This window comes from Hyaena hyaena, unplaced genomic scaffold (genome assembly GCF_003009895.1).
Source record: "Hyaena hyaena isolate Hyena2069 unplaced genomic scaffold, ASM300989v1 scaffold_195, whole genome shotgun sequence".
NCBI classification, from domain to species: domain Eukaryota; kingdom Metazoa; phylum Chordata; class Mammalia; order Carnivora; family Hyaenidae; genus Hyaena; species Hyaena hyaena.
This window is the reverse complement of record NW_024080827.1, coordinates 2,076,823-2,094,319: the sequence shown is the minus strand read 5'-3', so window position 1 is coordinate 2,094,319 and position 17,497 is coordinate 2,076,823. Positions and strand designations below refer to the sequence as shown.

General features: G+C 37.0%; 1 protein-coding gene across 9 annotated transcripts in view; it reads left to right on the top strand.

Moving 5' to 3' along the window:
• The window catches only part of LDB2 (LIM domain binding 2), a 391,400-nt gene that overhangs the window by 294,122 nt on the left and 79,781 nt on the right, over window positions 1–17,497 (top strand). For all 9 annotated transcript variants that reach the window (XM_039241544.1, XM_039241542.1, XM_039241543.1 and 6 more), the window contains exon 3: window positions 11,245–11,417. In XM_039241544.1, the coding sequence (XP_039097475.1) occupies window positions 11,245–11,417 (173 nt within the window). The remainder of the gene's footprint in view (window positions 1–11,244; window positions 11,418–17,497) is intronic.

Genomic DNA, 17,497 nt, shown 5'->3' with positions numbered 1-17,497 from the left:
TTCAAGTTTAGCACCTTTGAAAAATCAAGGGATGGCGTTTTCTCACTTCTCTTTCCTGCGGCCTTTTTTTCCTTCAGCCAAGTGAATGGGTTTGGGGTGAAAATTATTTAAAAAAAAAAAAACCCCTGCAAATCACCTGAATACATTAAATGCGGATGATTCATTCACAGCAATAACCATCTGAGCTGGAGTAACTACTTAATTTCATCATCTGCATGTAGATAAAGCTTTGAGGACTTGATGACTGCCACCATCCCTCTGTAAGGGACACACTTTGTGATCTGAATGGCAAAAAAAGTAAACCTTGACAATATTCAGTGCTGGTGAAGTTGTGAGTGAAACACATACTACTATCAGGACTAGTAAGGAGTAAATTGGTCACAGCACTTGGAAGGGGGATTGCTGATAACTAGGTAAATTTTAAAAAATATATATTTTCCCCTCTATCAGTATAGAGGAAAGAACTGGAAAGAACTGGAAAACAATCCCTGCATCCCTCAACATGGGAATATCTAAATGGCGTGTGAAATAGCTGTATTCTGGAATATGATGCAGTGTTTAAAATTAATGAATTAGCCTCAGAGCTCAAAAATACATTATTGAGTAAAACAAGACAAGTTCCAGATAGATACATTATGATGACTTCTACGTAAAACAAGACAAAAAGCACTCACATAAAATGATGTGTTTTCAATGGGGACATATACAGAGATAAATGTATAATTTAAAAATCTAGAGGGCTACCTAATATACTGATAACAAAGATGACCGAGGAAGGAGTGAAGTCACTGACATTGATGGGTACAGGGTGGTCATGGAAACATTAGAACTATAGTGATTGTATTAATTAACCCTAGCAGCTTAGAGAAACGTATCTTGAAATTTCCGTGGCTTAACACAATAGAAAAGTCTGTTTTGCTCCAAAGTTCAAATGGGTTTTCCCAATATGTGGCAACCTGTGTCTTCCTTAGCAATTCAGGGACCCACGTTCCTCCCGTCTCCTGGCTCTTCCATCCATGAGGCTCCATGGAATCCTTGCCAGGTCTGCAGGATCTGGTCATCAGAGGTGGGGAAGTGCATGCCAATTACACAGAATGATCTTACTTGTCATGTCTGGAAGTTGAGTTTTTCTTCTGGATGTCTACTTGGTTGAAAAAAATGAAAATAATGGAAATGCCCATCGGACACAGGTTACAGCTCCATCATGTGGCAGCACTCAACTGAAAGAGCAAAATACATTTTTGACTTAGAAATTGAGGTCTGGCTCTATGCTTTGAAATAGAAATCAGACCTAGTAAACAGTGATTTAATAAAAATTAACAAAAATCAAATTTAGATGTAAAAATAAACCAATGCTGGTTGATTAAAAACAAGCATTCTACTTTATCCCACAATGGCTCCAGCTAGCTACACAGTTTTACTTCTCTAGCTATTACATTCTTCCGCAATAAAATGAGCGTGTGGAATATAATCATGGATAACATAATTATAATTATTAAATAATTGTTAGTATTTTGTATTATATTTTTTCCACATTTGTTAAGTGCTATTCATAATCACTCATCAGGAGCTAATCAGTAGCGCCATGAATTGAGTCCATTCACACTCAAATCAGAGAAAAATGCTAAACATATCCTTGTTTTAATGGCATTTTTGAAACATGGAACTATCTAGGGATACATTTTTAAAAACTTGGGGTACTGAGTGGCTCAGTCAGTTAAGCATCCAACTTTAGCTCAGGTTATGATCTTGAGGTTCATGAGTTCAAGCCCTGCGTTAGGCTCTGTGCTGATAGCTCAGAACCTGGAGCCTGCTTCAGATTCTGTGTCTCCCTTTCTTTCTCTCTCTCTCTCTCTCTCTTTTCTTCCCCTCTCATGCTCTTTCTCTCTCTCTCTCAAAAATAAAATTAAAAAATATTTTAAAAAATTAAAATAAAATCTCCAGAAGCCCACTGGAATTAGAAAGTACTACTGAGAATCACTGAACTAAACTTGAGGTCTTCTCTGGCTCTAACATTCTGATCTAGTACCTAAGATAGTGCCTTATATAGGGTACCACTTTCATGGATATTTGTTAAAGGAATGAGTGAATTGTAAGTTGAATTTATGCAAAAATTTATACAAAAATGTATGTGTATATGTGTGCATGAGAGAGCAAGGTTTATACTGACTAAAAACATTATTCAATATTTGAAAATATATTAATAGATAGCTTTCTAAGGTAAATTAGACAACCAATCCAATAGCAACCAAGAAGACATTTGATCAAATTAAACATCCATCAGTATGAAAAGGAAGAAAATCATAAGAACAAAAATTAGAAGAATAATTTGATTTTCTTCCCATTATAAGTAATATGATCTGATCTCAGATCAACATATAGCACTTCCTCTAATTCTGAAGCAACCCCTGAGAAATTCAGGGGGAAAAAAAGAAAGCCTATTACTTCCCTAATTATTTAATACCTTTTCCTAGAAGTTCTCCTCTAAATATTGCAATAAGATGAGAAAGTAATTATATAAATAAATTGGTAAGAAAGAAAGGAACAAAACTTCTCAATATGTGGGAATGATAGATTTCTTCACCTAGAAAACTCAAAAAAAAAACTTCCAAAAAACTATTAAAGTTAATAAGAGCATTCCATTAGGTGTCTGTGTTCCAAATAGAAATATAATGAAAGAATTACATTAATCATCAGCATAACTAAAATATTTAGTAATTCTCTTAACAAGAAACATTAGCTACTTATATATAAAACACTACAGAGTCATTTTGTGGTAGAAATATAGACTCATAGAAATAGATAAACATTTCATGTTCCTGTATGGTCAGATTGAGTATTTTAGAGATGTCAAATCTTTCTTAGTAAATCAAATTTAATTTAATGAAACTCCTTCCAACTTTGGGGTGGGAGGAGGGAGAAAGTTTTCAAAATTATCATAAGGCTCATCTTGAAGAATAGAATATAGTTATGAGAATGTTGGAATAAAAATAATAGAGAGCAGAAACAAATCTATCAGATGTATTCTGTATGATAAAGTTTGGATAACTAATAGAACAATGTATCGTCACAGGAAGATAGTGAGACAAATCTATGTAATGGAGTAGTTCACCCAGACAAGACCTTCTAAGGTATAAATATATAGTATCTGGTCTAGGCAGCAGCCCAAATCATGGGAAATGTGCCATGCTCCCTAACACATGCTGGTCCCTTGGCCCCCTGTACCTGATTGATATCAGTTCATACTATAGCTTGGGTCTTTCTCTAACACCTTAATGACCCTGCACCAGGTCCACAAGGCATCAGTAATGAGAACATGGCCTTATTCTGTGAGTCAGTAAAGGATTTCGATTTCCTACCCAAAGGATGTTGACTTATGGTAAGAAGTCCAGCCATGGCTGTGGTCCATTCTGCACTATGTTATTGTCAGTACCTTGGATAAAGGGGTAAAAGAATTTCGCCCACAATGAAAGGTACGCATCTGAGAGAAATACCATGTGGTATGGCTAGCAGAATCAGAAACCGGTATTGCCTGAATATGCCAAAGTATTTGTTGAATTAAATGAGATGAAATGAGGCAGACTTACATGTGAATTTCTACAACTTGAAATCTATAAATCCATTCATAAATCACATCAATTCATTCGGCAGATGTGTGATAGATCCTAATTGTGTGTCATGTAAGGGATAACAGTGCAGAACAAGGTAGAGCCATGGCACACATCTCTCTTGTCCTTAATTAATGAATTAATAGCTTTAAGAACTGCTTGATCAAAAGCTCTCTAAGAGCAAGATGGAATCTGCTGTAGTCATCATTGTCTCTCCGGCAACTAACACAAGGGGGTGTAGGTAAAGTCTTAGTCAATTTATTAACTGTTTGATGGGTAGAAAATGGAAGAAAAAAATGCCTATTAGATTTCTGGGAGGATCAGATATTTTTTGTGGAGTTTTGGGATATTGTTGGCAGATGAATAATGCATGTAGAAGAACAGAGTATACTCATCAGATCTAATCCTCGGCTAAAAGTTTCCAATGAGATCTCTTTGCACTAAGAATAGATTGCGAGCCATTTGCCGTGGTCTGGATAGCCCCACATAATCTGGTTCTGCCTCTTTTTTTCTGAGCTCATCTCATTCTCCTTGACTGTGCACCTGCCACACTGCCTTCTTTCTGATACTGTGCCACACAAGCTCATTCAACCCAAACTCATTCTTGTCGTAGGGGTTTTGCCCTTGCTGGTGCCTGGATCTGGACCTCTTCATTCCCACATCTTATGGCCCTGTGCAATCAGAAATCAACTCCATTATCACCTTCTCACTGCTGCCTCCCAGGTCAGCCCATCTAAACTAGTTTGCCCTCCCTCCCCACAAGTTTATTCCACCTCTCCACTTGTCTGCTGTTTGCGTCCAGCACCTAGAAAACTGGCCCATAGTTGCTGTTTCATAAACATATATTAAATGAAGGAATCTTTGACATAGTAAGAGAGGTAATCAGAAAGAAGGTATTTAAATCAAATTGCTGTGGTTGAGAAAAGAAGTAAAGGTGTTGGAATTAAAAGATATGTTAATAAAAGATTTCAAATGTCAATTTATGAAAGTAAAGATAGTTTGATCTGCTTTCCCTTCAAGAAAAAGGAACTTGCCTTGAACCTCTATCTCCTCCATTTAATTTCAAGCATGTGTTATGTCCTTTGTTTTGGCTATTTATTTATTTATTTATTTTACAAATAGCTTATCGTCAAATTAGTTTCCACATAACACTCAGTGCTCATCCCCACAAGTGTCCTCCTCCATGCCCATCCCCCCTCTCCCCCACATCCATCAGTCCTCAGTTTTTGTCAGCATTCAAGAGTCTCTCATGGTTTGCCTCTCTCCCTTTCCCCCACCATTTCCCCCCTTCTTCTCTCCCTTGTTCCTCCGTCAAGTTCCTCCTAATCCTCCTATATGTGCAAACATATGCCTACACTGTTGGTGGGAATGTAAACTGGTACAGCCCCTCTGGAAAACAGTGTGGAGGTTCCTCAGGAAACTAACAATAGAACTCCCCTATGACCCAGCAATAGCACTGCTAGGAATTTACCCAAGGGAGACATAAATGCTGATGCATAGGAGCACATGCACCCCAATGTTCATAGCAGCACTCTCTACAATAGCTAAAACATGGAAAGAGCCTAAGTGTCCATCAACGGACGAATGGATCAAGAAGATGTGGTTTATCTATACCATGGAATACTACATGGCAATGAGAAACAATGAAATCTGGCCATGTGTAGCAACATGGATGGACCTTGAGGGTGTTATGCTGAGCGAAATAAGTCAGGCAGAGAAGGACAAATATCATATGTTTTGGCTATTTATAATGTTATTTGCCATAGACGAAATCACCAGCATTGTTTATTTCACCAAGAAGAGCACCTCCATTTACATGTTAGTATAATGCATTCACTTATTTCTGAATACTGATAAGTTTAAATTTAATGACTCATTGTATTTATTATTTATCTCAGAGCTAGAATTTCTGTGTGGATTTCTTAAGTACCACAACCTTAGAACAACTGTATAAAACTACCTAGATTCAGGCAACCAACTTATCATTATCACTTTATAAAGAAAGGTTTTTTTTAAACTGTAGTAATCGATGATTTTTTTACAATTTACTTTGCCTAATTAAAAACACAAATATGTGGTTATATGGTTTTCTCTTTCCAGTGAGGAGAAAAATCATTAGTTAAGTAATTGCTGAGTGTTAAGTGGGGGTACTAATACTAATACATCTTTTTATTCCATATTTTAATTAGGATTCTCAACTCTTTTCATTTTTTGAAGTGAATTATCTTTGAAAGATAGAAATTACAGGCATTTAGAATAATAAATTATCACCCCAAGTCAAAAAGTCATAACATTAGACAATATTTTCTCCAAGAACTTGGAGAACTTCACACCCCTTAAGATCTGCACATTAGAACTGCAGTTTGGGAAGGGTATTTACACCTAATAAGCTATCAGAGAACTAGAGATTCTTAAGATAAGGAAGCATTGCTTTGTTGATTTGCCCAGACGGGTTTGAGTATGTCTGTTTTACCACAACCTCGCCAGGTTTATGTTTTTATCTTTTTCATTATTATTTGATTTTGTATTTTGATTACAAGTTTGGACATTTTCCCACAGTTATTTTCTACTTATGATTTCTTTCATGTGAACTACTTATACACATGCTTGAGTTAAAAAAAGTATTTCATAATGATTAATAGAGATGAAATGTTCAAAACAACAGGTGCACAGTAGTTTATATCTTCTCAATGATTAAGAGATCCCAGTGTGTGCCCTTTGGTTTCTAAATGGGGGAAAATCAGCTAATATCTACAAGTATCATGAAGATATCTTAATAAATAACAGCTACAGTAAAAGATGGGAGCTAGATAATGCTCCATAGCACTACCCAACTCCAATAGCAAGAGCTTCTGGAGAGTGGAGGTCAATGGTTGGGAACAAAACAGAACAACGAAAACCTCTCAAGGAACTAGAATTCAGAGCTCAACATCTAAATGAGCTAAGAATATATTTTTTGCTTTATCTTAATGTTTACCTATAATGTAGAGTATTAATTAGACATACACATTTCAGGCTCCTGGATAATTTAATCTGCCATTTTCTTGTCTTTCATAAGTACCTAGATAAATGATATATATTGCATTCCACCTTCCTGTATTTCACTCACAGAAAATCTCATGCCCACCATACTTCCCCTTCCCAACTTCAGAAGGAACTTTGACCTAAAGGTACAAGAAATAGGGAATTTATTTTATAATCTACTATACTCTTAATATCTATTCAAAAATAGTTGAAAGATGCAGTCTTTTTCATGGGAGCACAATGTAGATTTAGGTATATCAATACTGAAAATTATTTTTAATTCCAAGGATTACAATATAAATGTAAAGTGTAAGTATAGCATATGCACATGACAGTATAAAACCTAAAGAGATTTGGAATTGGTGTGCCTGAGGAGTTAGGGGACCACCAAATTATAACTCTGAAATGTTCTGATTTAAAATCATTCATTTATATGAGGCCATGCAGCATGGTGGCACGATTTACTAAATTAAAAGGACATTTTAATCTTCTCAGGGTATAATAAAATTGTACATTGAAATCAGGATTCAGAAGAAACTGGCAAAGGGTTCAAGATCACAAGTCCATTTGTTTAATCTATTATCACATTGTATTATAGATACTTACATATTTGTCAACTCTCTTGTTAGAAGTGAGTTTGAAAGACGGGGACAACAATCTCTTTTCGTGTGTCCAGCACCTACCAAGGAACCTTACACCTACTATGGGCTCAATGAATGTTTATAAGAGCAATCAATGAATGAGTTACAGAATGATTTCCTTAAGCACATGTGATTTTTTTCTGGTTACTTGTCACATTCATATTACATCTATATATTGCTTGTCATGTGTGTGTGTGCGCGCGTGCGCGTGTGCGTGCTTACGTGTGTACATGCATGTCATATTTTGTACTATATTTGGTTTGTAGAACAAACACGCTTTAACAAAGATAGCCTCTGTGGAATAATGGCACCCAAAGATGTCTGGTCCTAATCCCTGGTGCCTGTGAATTGTTGCCTTGTGATGGTAGATTATCCTGGATTATTTGGGTGGATCCAGTGCAATCACAAGGGTCCTGAAAAGTGGCAGGGAGAGGCAGACAAAGAAGAGCCAAACCACTATTGGTGGCTTGGATGATGTAGGAAGGGGATGTAGCTGAGGAAAGGAGGTAGCCTCTAGATGCTGGTAAAAGCAAGAACAGATTCTTTCCTAGAGCCTCTAGGAAGAAACACAACTCTACTGACACCCTGATTTTAAAGCAGCAAGACACAGGTCAGAATGTCAGGAACTATGAGATAATCAATAAAAGAAAGTTTATGCCACTAAGTGTGTAGTAATTTGTTACAGCAGCAATAGGAAATTGATACAGTCTCTGACACACCTTTTGTATCCTCTTCAGCTACTAACACGAGATGTTGCACAAAGACCCAGCCATGTCTTGTAGTTAATTCTTCTCATTCACTTTCTTTCTATGTTCACATTAGTGTTTGTTACCCCATCCATGTTTGTTACCCCAGCATTTATGAGGGTTCCTCTGTTCATAAATAACAAAAAGCAAACACAAACTGACATAAGCAAAAAAAGAAGCAGGGTGCAGATGCCACACAAGCGGGACCTCCCAGAGATGGGGCTGCCTTCCAGTCCTAACTATAATGAGGTCCCAAGTCAGTCTACGAAGACTCTCTGTCTCTCTAATCTGCTTTCCTCTCCATGCAAAGCTCTGTATTTCTATAATTCACATTTTTAGGAGCAAGACTGCCCTCTCTATCTTCAGAAAAGGATTCTGATTTGTCCATTTTTGTAGCCTAGGAAGTTAGTTGCGAGGGTGTTAGGATTATCTACTGTTACGTGAAACACTTATTGGCTAAACGTACAAACTTTTATTTTATTTACTCATGATTCTGCAATTTGGGCAAAGCATATGGGGGACAGCTTATATCTGCTTTATGTGACACCAGCTTGAGGCAGCTCATTGGAGCTCAAGGATTCACTTCCAAGATAATCACACTCATACAAGTGGGTGCTGGCTGTTTGCTGGTAGCTCAACTGGGAGTGTCAGCTGGAAGACTCCATTCTTCATGTGACTGTTCCAAATGGTTGGGCTCCTCAAAGTATAGTTGTCTTAGAGTAGTTAAACTTTGTACATACCCACTGACTTCCCACCCAAACACAAAATGGAAGCTTCTAGGCGTTTTTAAGATTTAGCCCAAAACAGGGGTGCCTGGGTGGCTCAATCGGTTGAGCATCCGACTTTGGCTCAGGTCATGATCTCATGGTTCTTGGGTCCCAGGTTCGAGCCCCGGTCGGGCTCTGTGCTGACAGCTAGCTCAGAGCCTGGAGCCTGCTTCAGATTCTGTATCTTCCTCTCTCTCTCTCTCTCTCTGACCCTCCACTGCTCATGCTTTCTCTCTCTCTCTCAGAAATAAATTTTAAAAAACATTAAAAAAATTCTTTTTTAAATTTTAAAAAGTAGATCATAGAACCCCCTCCTTTAAGGAGAGGAGAGTACATCTACAAAGATGTAAATATCGTCATCATGGTTCATTGGAGCCACCAGTAGCAGTCTCCCACAGTGGATGATAAGAGCTTTGTGAGGGATGGTCCAAACAAGACCATGGTGGAAATTGTCGGACCTATCCCACAAAGCAAAGGGGCAGACCACAAACCTCAGGTATCCTTAACAATCAGTTCTGAGAGTGCCAGAAAATGTTAAATAAAGCAAAGCTCCATTCCCTCTAAGTATATTTACTATATAGTTTGCACATATTCTGAAGTTGGAGAGGTAATTAAAATTTAAGTTTAAAGTTAAGGAGTCACAAACCTTTTCCCTATTCAGTTTTTTTCTGTGAATGAAAATGATGATAATATATCACAGATATTACTAAAAGGCATTAAACGGTGCAGGATCCATAATGAATAAACCATAATGTGGCTAATCCAGTGGTGTTTATTTGGAGTAACCTTTTTAATGTGACAATTCCTTGGATATTGTAGTGAAATATTTTCACCCTACATCTACATTTTTATGGTTTGTATTTATTCCCTACAGTACAGATCCCAAAATGTCAAATTACTAGAGCTGTTTTATGGAAATTAGTTTTAGGTTGGAATATTTGAAATGCATTAAATTAACTTTATCTGTTCAGCAAAGTACAATAAGGCTTTTTGCATTAACAAAGTTTTCTTTATAGTATCAGCTGTGCATATTTTTAAAGAGATGGTGGACTCAAATCACTCTTGTTTGAATTTTATATTTAGCAAATGAACATGCGCTGTTGGGGATTAAGCAGTATTTGGAAAATGTAAGCGTAAGGATTATTTAGAATGGAATTGCCAAAAATTCTGGAATCTTTAGCACACACTTGTTGATTGATTTTACTGCAATAAATACGAAGCAATAACAACTATATAAATTATTCAGAGACTAGTCATCCACAGCAGGATTCTTTAGAGATTACTTCAGAACACAGTTTGGCAGGATATTCTTTTTATAGTCTTTTCTTTCCAAATCCATGTACAAAAGAGATATAGATACATATGGAATGGATTAATATTGATTCTTTTAAAATGAAATTAAACATTTTAAAACATTCAAGTGAAGATTGCATGATCTTTCCTACTGAAGCTCTCTTTGGTAATTTATTTACCTTAAATATTATTTTTTGTCTTTCAGAAGGCATTATGCAGTGAATGTAAGAGATTTATTAAAAACCTTGGATCGCTGGAGAGTGCTTTAGTGCTTTGCCTTAAAATCTGCACATAGGCAAAATTCCTGATATTATGAGTTGGGATTTTCAGTATAAGAGGATTTAAAATCTCTGCTAAAGCAAGGGCTTGTTAGGTGTTTCTAAGCGTCATATATCAGAGAGGCCCAGCTACTTACCAATCGTTCCAACTGAAATGGGGCTGGCCAGGACACATACAAGCAAATTTAGACCAAGTAGAAGGTATCCAGTTCTCTTAAAAGTGGTCTTTTGTTCTGGAAAGAAATCTTATCCAGCTCCAAAAGCAGATAGAATAATCTGTATTTACATAGATATGGACCTCTTTGTATATTCGGATCCTGATCACTTTTTAAAGATTTCCATTCATTAAAGCAATTGGGGACATAGTATTAGAAAGAGCAAATGTTTGCAGGTTTGGAGTTAGAGACTCCAATTATCTACTTATAAGTCATATAACTTTGATACAGTCCTAAGAAACTTTTTGGTTTTTTGCATAATAATCCTGTTGGGTTCCAGTTCCTTACTGTCTTGAGGCTGTTCTGAAGATCCAATAAAATAACACCAACATACTTGGTACACTACAAAGCATTACATTATTAAAATTTACACAACGCTTCTATTCCCCTTATTTTAAAAGTGTTAATTAACCCTTACATTATCAACTTTAAGTGGTCACAAAATCTGAAGAGATGAATGCACAAATGTTCTCTAAATAGTTGGAGATTTTATTTTACTAACTGTAACCGAGAAGGGTCATGGCTGTTTATAAAAAGAAAGAAATTTACCTCCTGGTTTGATTGGTTTCCTGAGATGATCCATATCCCATTGGAGTTCTGGCAATGGTGTGAGGTTTGTGGGACCATTAGATATTTTTGTTAATGGTTTATTTCTCTGTGTTTCTCTCCTAGCTATCGGCAGGACCCTTATCCCTCGTTACTTTAGCACTGTGTTTGAAGGAGGGGTGACTGACCTGTATTACATCCTCAAACACTCGAAAGAGTCATACCACAACTCATCCATCACAGTGGACTGCGACCAGTGTGCTATGGTCACCCAGCACGGGAAGCCCATGTTTACCAAGGTACAGGATAACCTCAGCAACATGGCTTGTTCTTCTGTGAGTGTATAAAGGATAGTAATTATGGTTTTCTTCTGGAACTTTGAGCTGATTTCCCACATCTCAGACACTTTCAGCACTATGAGATCATCTCTTTTGTTTGTGGCATGGCTAGACTCTTGGTGAACACTGTTCTCAGATGTGTGCATGTGACACAGAGCACCTGAAAGTCAAATATGATGGAGCCTCAAAACTAAGAGGGAGAGAGCTTTGGTGCCTGTCAAACCCAGGTTGCTAAATTAGAAATTTGACTGTAATACAAAGAATTTTCTACAGCTAAAAGAACATTTCCCCATTGTTGTGTGGTCAGAATTTGTGCTTTGTTTCTAAAATTAAATGCTTTTTAAAGCTAAATTCAAATGTGAACAAACAGGGAAAAAGTCAACTGACTACAACTTAGCTAGGTGGAATCTCAGGGGAAGATAAAGACATAAATGAAACTAGGGAATTCAAAGTTTAAAGGTTGTTTCCCCAAATTCTAGGAAGTTCTGTGGTTGGTCAGTAAGCAAATGAGCACAGTAGACCCAAAGGTTGGTTGTGAGTGAGTAAGGAGCACAGGGGAAGGGTGGTGGATGGAGGACCGAGTGACACATTCTTTGAGGGAGAATTCAAGGACCTTGAAGGATGTGAAATGAAAGAGAAGAGATAGAGAATCAACCTGGCCTCTATACATTCTACACCTATGACCCTTCCCATCCACAGACAATTGATAAATGGAACACCCCCCTGGGCAAAGACCTTTCTAGGACTCTACAGACAACCCCTTTATCTCTTCTCCCAAGTAGAAACATTCCTAAGAACAAATATTCAGCCAGAGATTCTGACAAACAGAAGTTTGTTTTAATGAACACTAGTTCTTGCATTTTCACAAAGACTCAACGTGAAACTAATTTGTAATATTAATGATAGCAGCTATCTCTTTTAGTTGAAAACACACATGACGATCCTCTCTTTAGAGATGAGAAGTTGAATGATCAGGGTTAATTGCAAAAAGCCAAAATTACCAAACTGAAGATGTGTTTGTTACCTGTGCACAATTTTGCTGAAAGAATATAAATAAAGTGTTTATCATGTAAAGTATCCATCGAGCTTGTCGGTGCAGCTTAATCTTTCTGGTGCTCACAGTGATGTAACACATACACACACACACACACACACACACACACACACACACACACACAAAAGCAAAGGAAATAGCTATAAAATGCAAAAGCAAATCATCAAATGTCATTGATCTTATGGTATCTTGATTTTGTCAATAGACATTTTTAAATGCAGGACAACAAGAGCTGGGTTTTTCTCTCTTCCTTTTAACAGTTGAGCAGAAAGGAAGGTTGCTGATTAGGAACAAAGAATATTCCCATTGTATGCAGAACAGAAGTCCTTGCTGGGAAAAGAGTTTTGTTGTGTGGAAAAGAATGATCACCTGGGTGATGGTGTAATCTGCCCATGTCTCACTTCGTTTTGGAGATGTAAAACATTTACATAATCTTGTATATAAGATGGATAATACAATCTATTTTGAATGTTATGAAATCAGAGCCCCACAGAGAAAAGCTTTCTCTGCTAGCTCATTATTGGTTTTATTTTTGTTTGTTTGTTTTGTTTTCGTCTAGGCTTAGCATTATATTTAGGTAATCAGGAAAAGCACACCAATTCCTTATGCTTTAAAGGAAAAAAGAAATCCGTGAGAATTAAATAAAACAGCTATAATGAAGAAGCTACTTCCAAAGCCTACAGCCATTGAAAATAAAAATTCATTTTGTGGTAGCCCCTTCGTAACACATAAAATAGTTTATAGGAGAAAAATAATAGCATATTTTTTAATAATTTTATTATAATAAATAATTTTAAAATAAACTATATAACATTTTATATACATGTAAAATATGCAATAAAAGGTAGCCCTGTCATTTATATTTTCTCAATGTCTGCTTTCAGACCAAAGCTGTTTCATAAAAAAGCATAGTCAGTTGCTCTGAAGTACCATCAGGACTGGTTTTAAATTTTAAAAAATCCTGTTCTTCTGAGGAATCAATAATAAAGTGCCTTTTGTTGTTTTCATTCAAATCAAGAAGCTAAGGTTTTCTTCTGTTGATTCTTGATTTTTCCTCCTCTGGGAATGCTCCCCACTCAGATGGTCAGGTGGTTTGTTCAGGTATCCAAGATACTCACCAGGAAGACTGTGGTAGCATCCTCTTGAACTCAGTTCTTTCGACCCCAAGCTTCAATTATTTAGATCACCATCTCCCTCTACTCCATGGCAATACATTCCCACCTCTTGTAATGAATATTTCCATACCATGATGAAAAATACCACTTTCTGGCCAATGCTGCTCAGCTATGTGGACTTAGTCCAGATGCTAATTATGCACATTTATTTTTAGAAAATTCTAAAGCATTCTTTTTTTTTTTTTTTTTTGGCTCCTTGGTGATCATTATACTACCCAAGGAATTCTTCCAGTTTTTCTTTTGTTCTTATGTTAATTAAAAATAAGCCATCTTCGTGTAATAAAATATGACTATTTAGTATACAACAGTGAGCTAATGACCTTTCAGTACCACAAAGAAAAATATCGCCTGGAAGCTGATGCTTTATTTTTAAAGGGGAGGCTGCTGTACATGGAATTATTTAGCACATTAGGTCCAGGCAGTATCACATTGTTCTAATTTAGCCTATCAATATACTCTAATTCCCCAAATAGCATTTGACCCAATGGTTCTGAGTTGCTTTTATGAAAATTTGGTCAACTGGTGACTCAAAAATCGCCACAGCCCTAATCAACAGTAGTATTTAATATTCCCCAGGAGTATAGTGCACATTTTGCAATTTCCTGATCCCAGGAACATTATAGATTATGGATAAATATGTAATTAGAGTTTTAAAACACACATTATGAAGCCTTTCTTTTCTGTATTCAATTTTGAATCAAATTGAAAACAAGGCTCTATAATCTGAAGAGCAATCACCAAGGTTTTTAGAATCAAAGACCCTTGAATTATATTTGAGGGTGTGGATGCTGGCAGATGCTGAGGAGCCTTCTTTGGGGTACACATCGGGTTACTTGTAGATTTTACAAACTGAAATAATAATTACAGCCAGTACTGAACACCCTTATCACTCTGTAAACAGAGCTTTATGCTTTCTCTGGCCTCCATTACTTATTATGCAATTATTTATTACTATTGAAAAGTACCGTGGATATGCCCCGGCTCCTTTTCCTAGATGAGTACACATTCATGTCTTTGACATCATTCTAATCTTAGCCTGTCTACAACATTATCTTCAGGATTTATACATTTCTACTCTTATCGCAACTGCAACCAAATTATTATAATATCAATGATCATATTGCTCTAATATAGATATATATATGCATTTCAATATGCATTTACCGATGCAGTATCTCTACATAAAATACAATGAGCTTTGTGCGATTGTTAATTTGAAAGCAGTATTTCATGCATAAAGACTGAGAAATGAAGTAAACACTTCTACCTGAAAAGTGCATTTTCTTTCGTCACAGCTCTATGAAAATCATTGTATTATACAATGGTATGGTCAACATTGCTTTGCAATTAGTCACAGAGAGGAAAGGGTTAAAAAGCTACCAGTTAGTTTGAGAAATGTTCTGTTTTAGTTCTCTTGTTCCTGGCCTAGTCTCAAGCTAGCACGTGATCCGCTGAATGCCTGCCAGCCTCTTTCTTGTTGATCCTCTGGAGACCATCTGTGCTGGGGGCATTGATTAGAGCGTGTCTGCTGGGATTACATCTTTTCTGTTGCCATGCCAACTAATCAGCTGATTTTGGTTACCACAGAAACAAAATGTCAGAGCTCACAGTACGGTAACATGAATTCAGCACAACAGAAAATGTTTTCTTAATTGGGGACCCTTTTGATTTTGGATTCCAAGTGAAAGGCAGCTTTAAAAAAAAAAAGCCAACTTTAGATAAAAGCTACATTAATTGTATTGATTAAGAGAAATGCACAGAATTTTTCTGGGAAGCGAAAATATTAATTCCCTTTTAAAAGCTATGTCTGTTTTTTACCATTTCCAAACAAGGAATGTATATATTTTTTTCCTTAGGTGCCTCTATTCCATTTGCTGATTGTTGCATCTACAATAAATCACAAAGCCTTCAATTGCAATGATGGGGGCAAGAGTCAGGGAGGCCGAATAGGGCTTGGGAGAAGGCCATGGGTATAACTACGTGGGAGAGACCAACAGTGACCAAATTTTCCTCCATTCTTCCATTCAAGGAAGTCACTGAGTTTTCCTTTAAGGAAACACCCAACACAGTCAACTCAGATTCAATGTTAAGGATTCCTCTCTTGCATGTGACCTGCTTGGGATAAAGCTGATTTCTTGGTTTTGGCTGACAAGGGAGGAGCCCAACGCTTACTGCAGTTTCCTCTTTTGTAGACCCATGACAGTTTGATGGCAAGAAGGGTCCTCAACTGGTTTGCTGTGTCACAGTAAACAGGGCACACAATTTTACTTGACCTTACAGATGCTCCAGTTGAGTAATTCATCAGGAGTACATCTATGCCTTCTTATTATGAGATTCTGTTCCATTAGAAGTAAGCCAGAACTTACGTCTGCCCTGAGTTTGTGGCTAATAAACACAAAACAAATAGACTATATAATAATAAAAAAAGCGCATGGCATTTAACCTGGCTAATATTTGTTCAAACACCTAATAATACCCTGTCTTAAAAAAGGTATAGCCTCCAATTATCCCTGTCCTCTACTGTCAGGACATTTCAGCCCTCATGGGCTGGCTGTGGTCACCTCCCTTTTGTGACAGCTTTCGCTGCAGGTGGCTTCTGTCCTGCTAACACCCTAGGAGGAATTGTGTAACTCAATTTCCATGGAACCCTTTGGAAAACCTTTGTGAATTAATTCCAACACTAAGGAGGTTCTAGAGGAGTGTTTTGGGGACATGAAAGTCTTCCCCCATTTCAGAGTGCACAACTATCATGGCCAAGATGTTAGAAGGAAGCCCTGAAGACCATGCATTTGAGGAGTTTGGGGGCAAAGTACCTATATGCCAGAAATTATCCACAGATTCTATGAGTAGCATCTCAGTCTTCACCCATATTATCAATAATTATCCTACAGTGCTTCTGAGACTTGGAAAAATGAAAATGGCAAATGGCAATAGCATCTTTCTCAAGTAGTACCCTATCAACACACATTACTAACTCTCCTTATACTGGTAGTTAGTTCGTTTAAAGAAAACATTGCCTCAACTTAGAGTAAATGGAAAGCACGTAACCCTGTGCCTAGGACATAGTTGGAATTCAATAAATGGTGCAGTCATTTGTATTCAATTCCCAAAGGGAGAAATGATTATTAATATCTCATAAAAAGTTTGGTAAATTGCTATCTATCTTCATGGACTATAGTTTTTGAAATGAGCATACCCCTATTGAATTAATTGTTACTTATGATTTTAAAAGTTGTGTATATATATATATATATAAAGCTAGCATGCCTCTATGCAAGAAAATTTGTCACTGCTGATAGCATGTGATTGAAGGAATACACTCTAAACAAGCCTGGAATTTGTCTCTAAAAATGAAAACTTCTTCTCGTTGGGTAACCTTGTTGTAGGTCACAGGTAAGCATAAATAATTGTGTTAGACACTTCCTCCCAGAGTAGGGCAGCCAAGATTAGAAAAAGATTTCAAGGTCCAATGGTAGAAAGATGATGACAACAGAAATAAAAGGAGGTAGGGGGTATTATTTTTGCAGGGACACACTTTTGACATAGTATTATAATAATATGCGTTTTGGACTCATTTGTACAAATGAAGAAACAGAGGCTCATAGAGTTTGGCAGCCACCAGTGAAGTTACTAGTGAATCATGGCTAGTCTTTGGAACCCATGGATTCTAGGGCTCACACTTGTCTCACTGTGCTGTGGATAAAGCACTTGTGTCACATCCTTACTAATATCTGGCACGGCCCAAGGACAGTCAGGGAGACCCCGCTGAGTAACTGAGTAACTGACGTGTGAGTTACAAAAATGTGGCATTC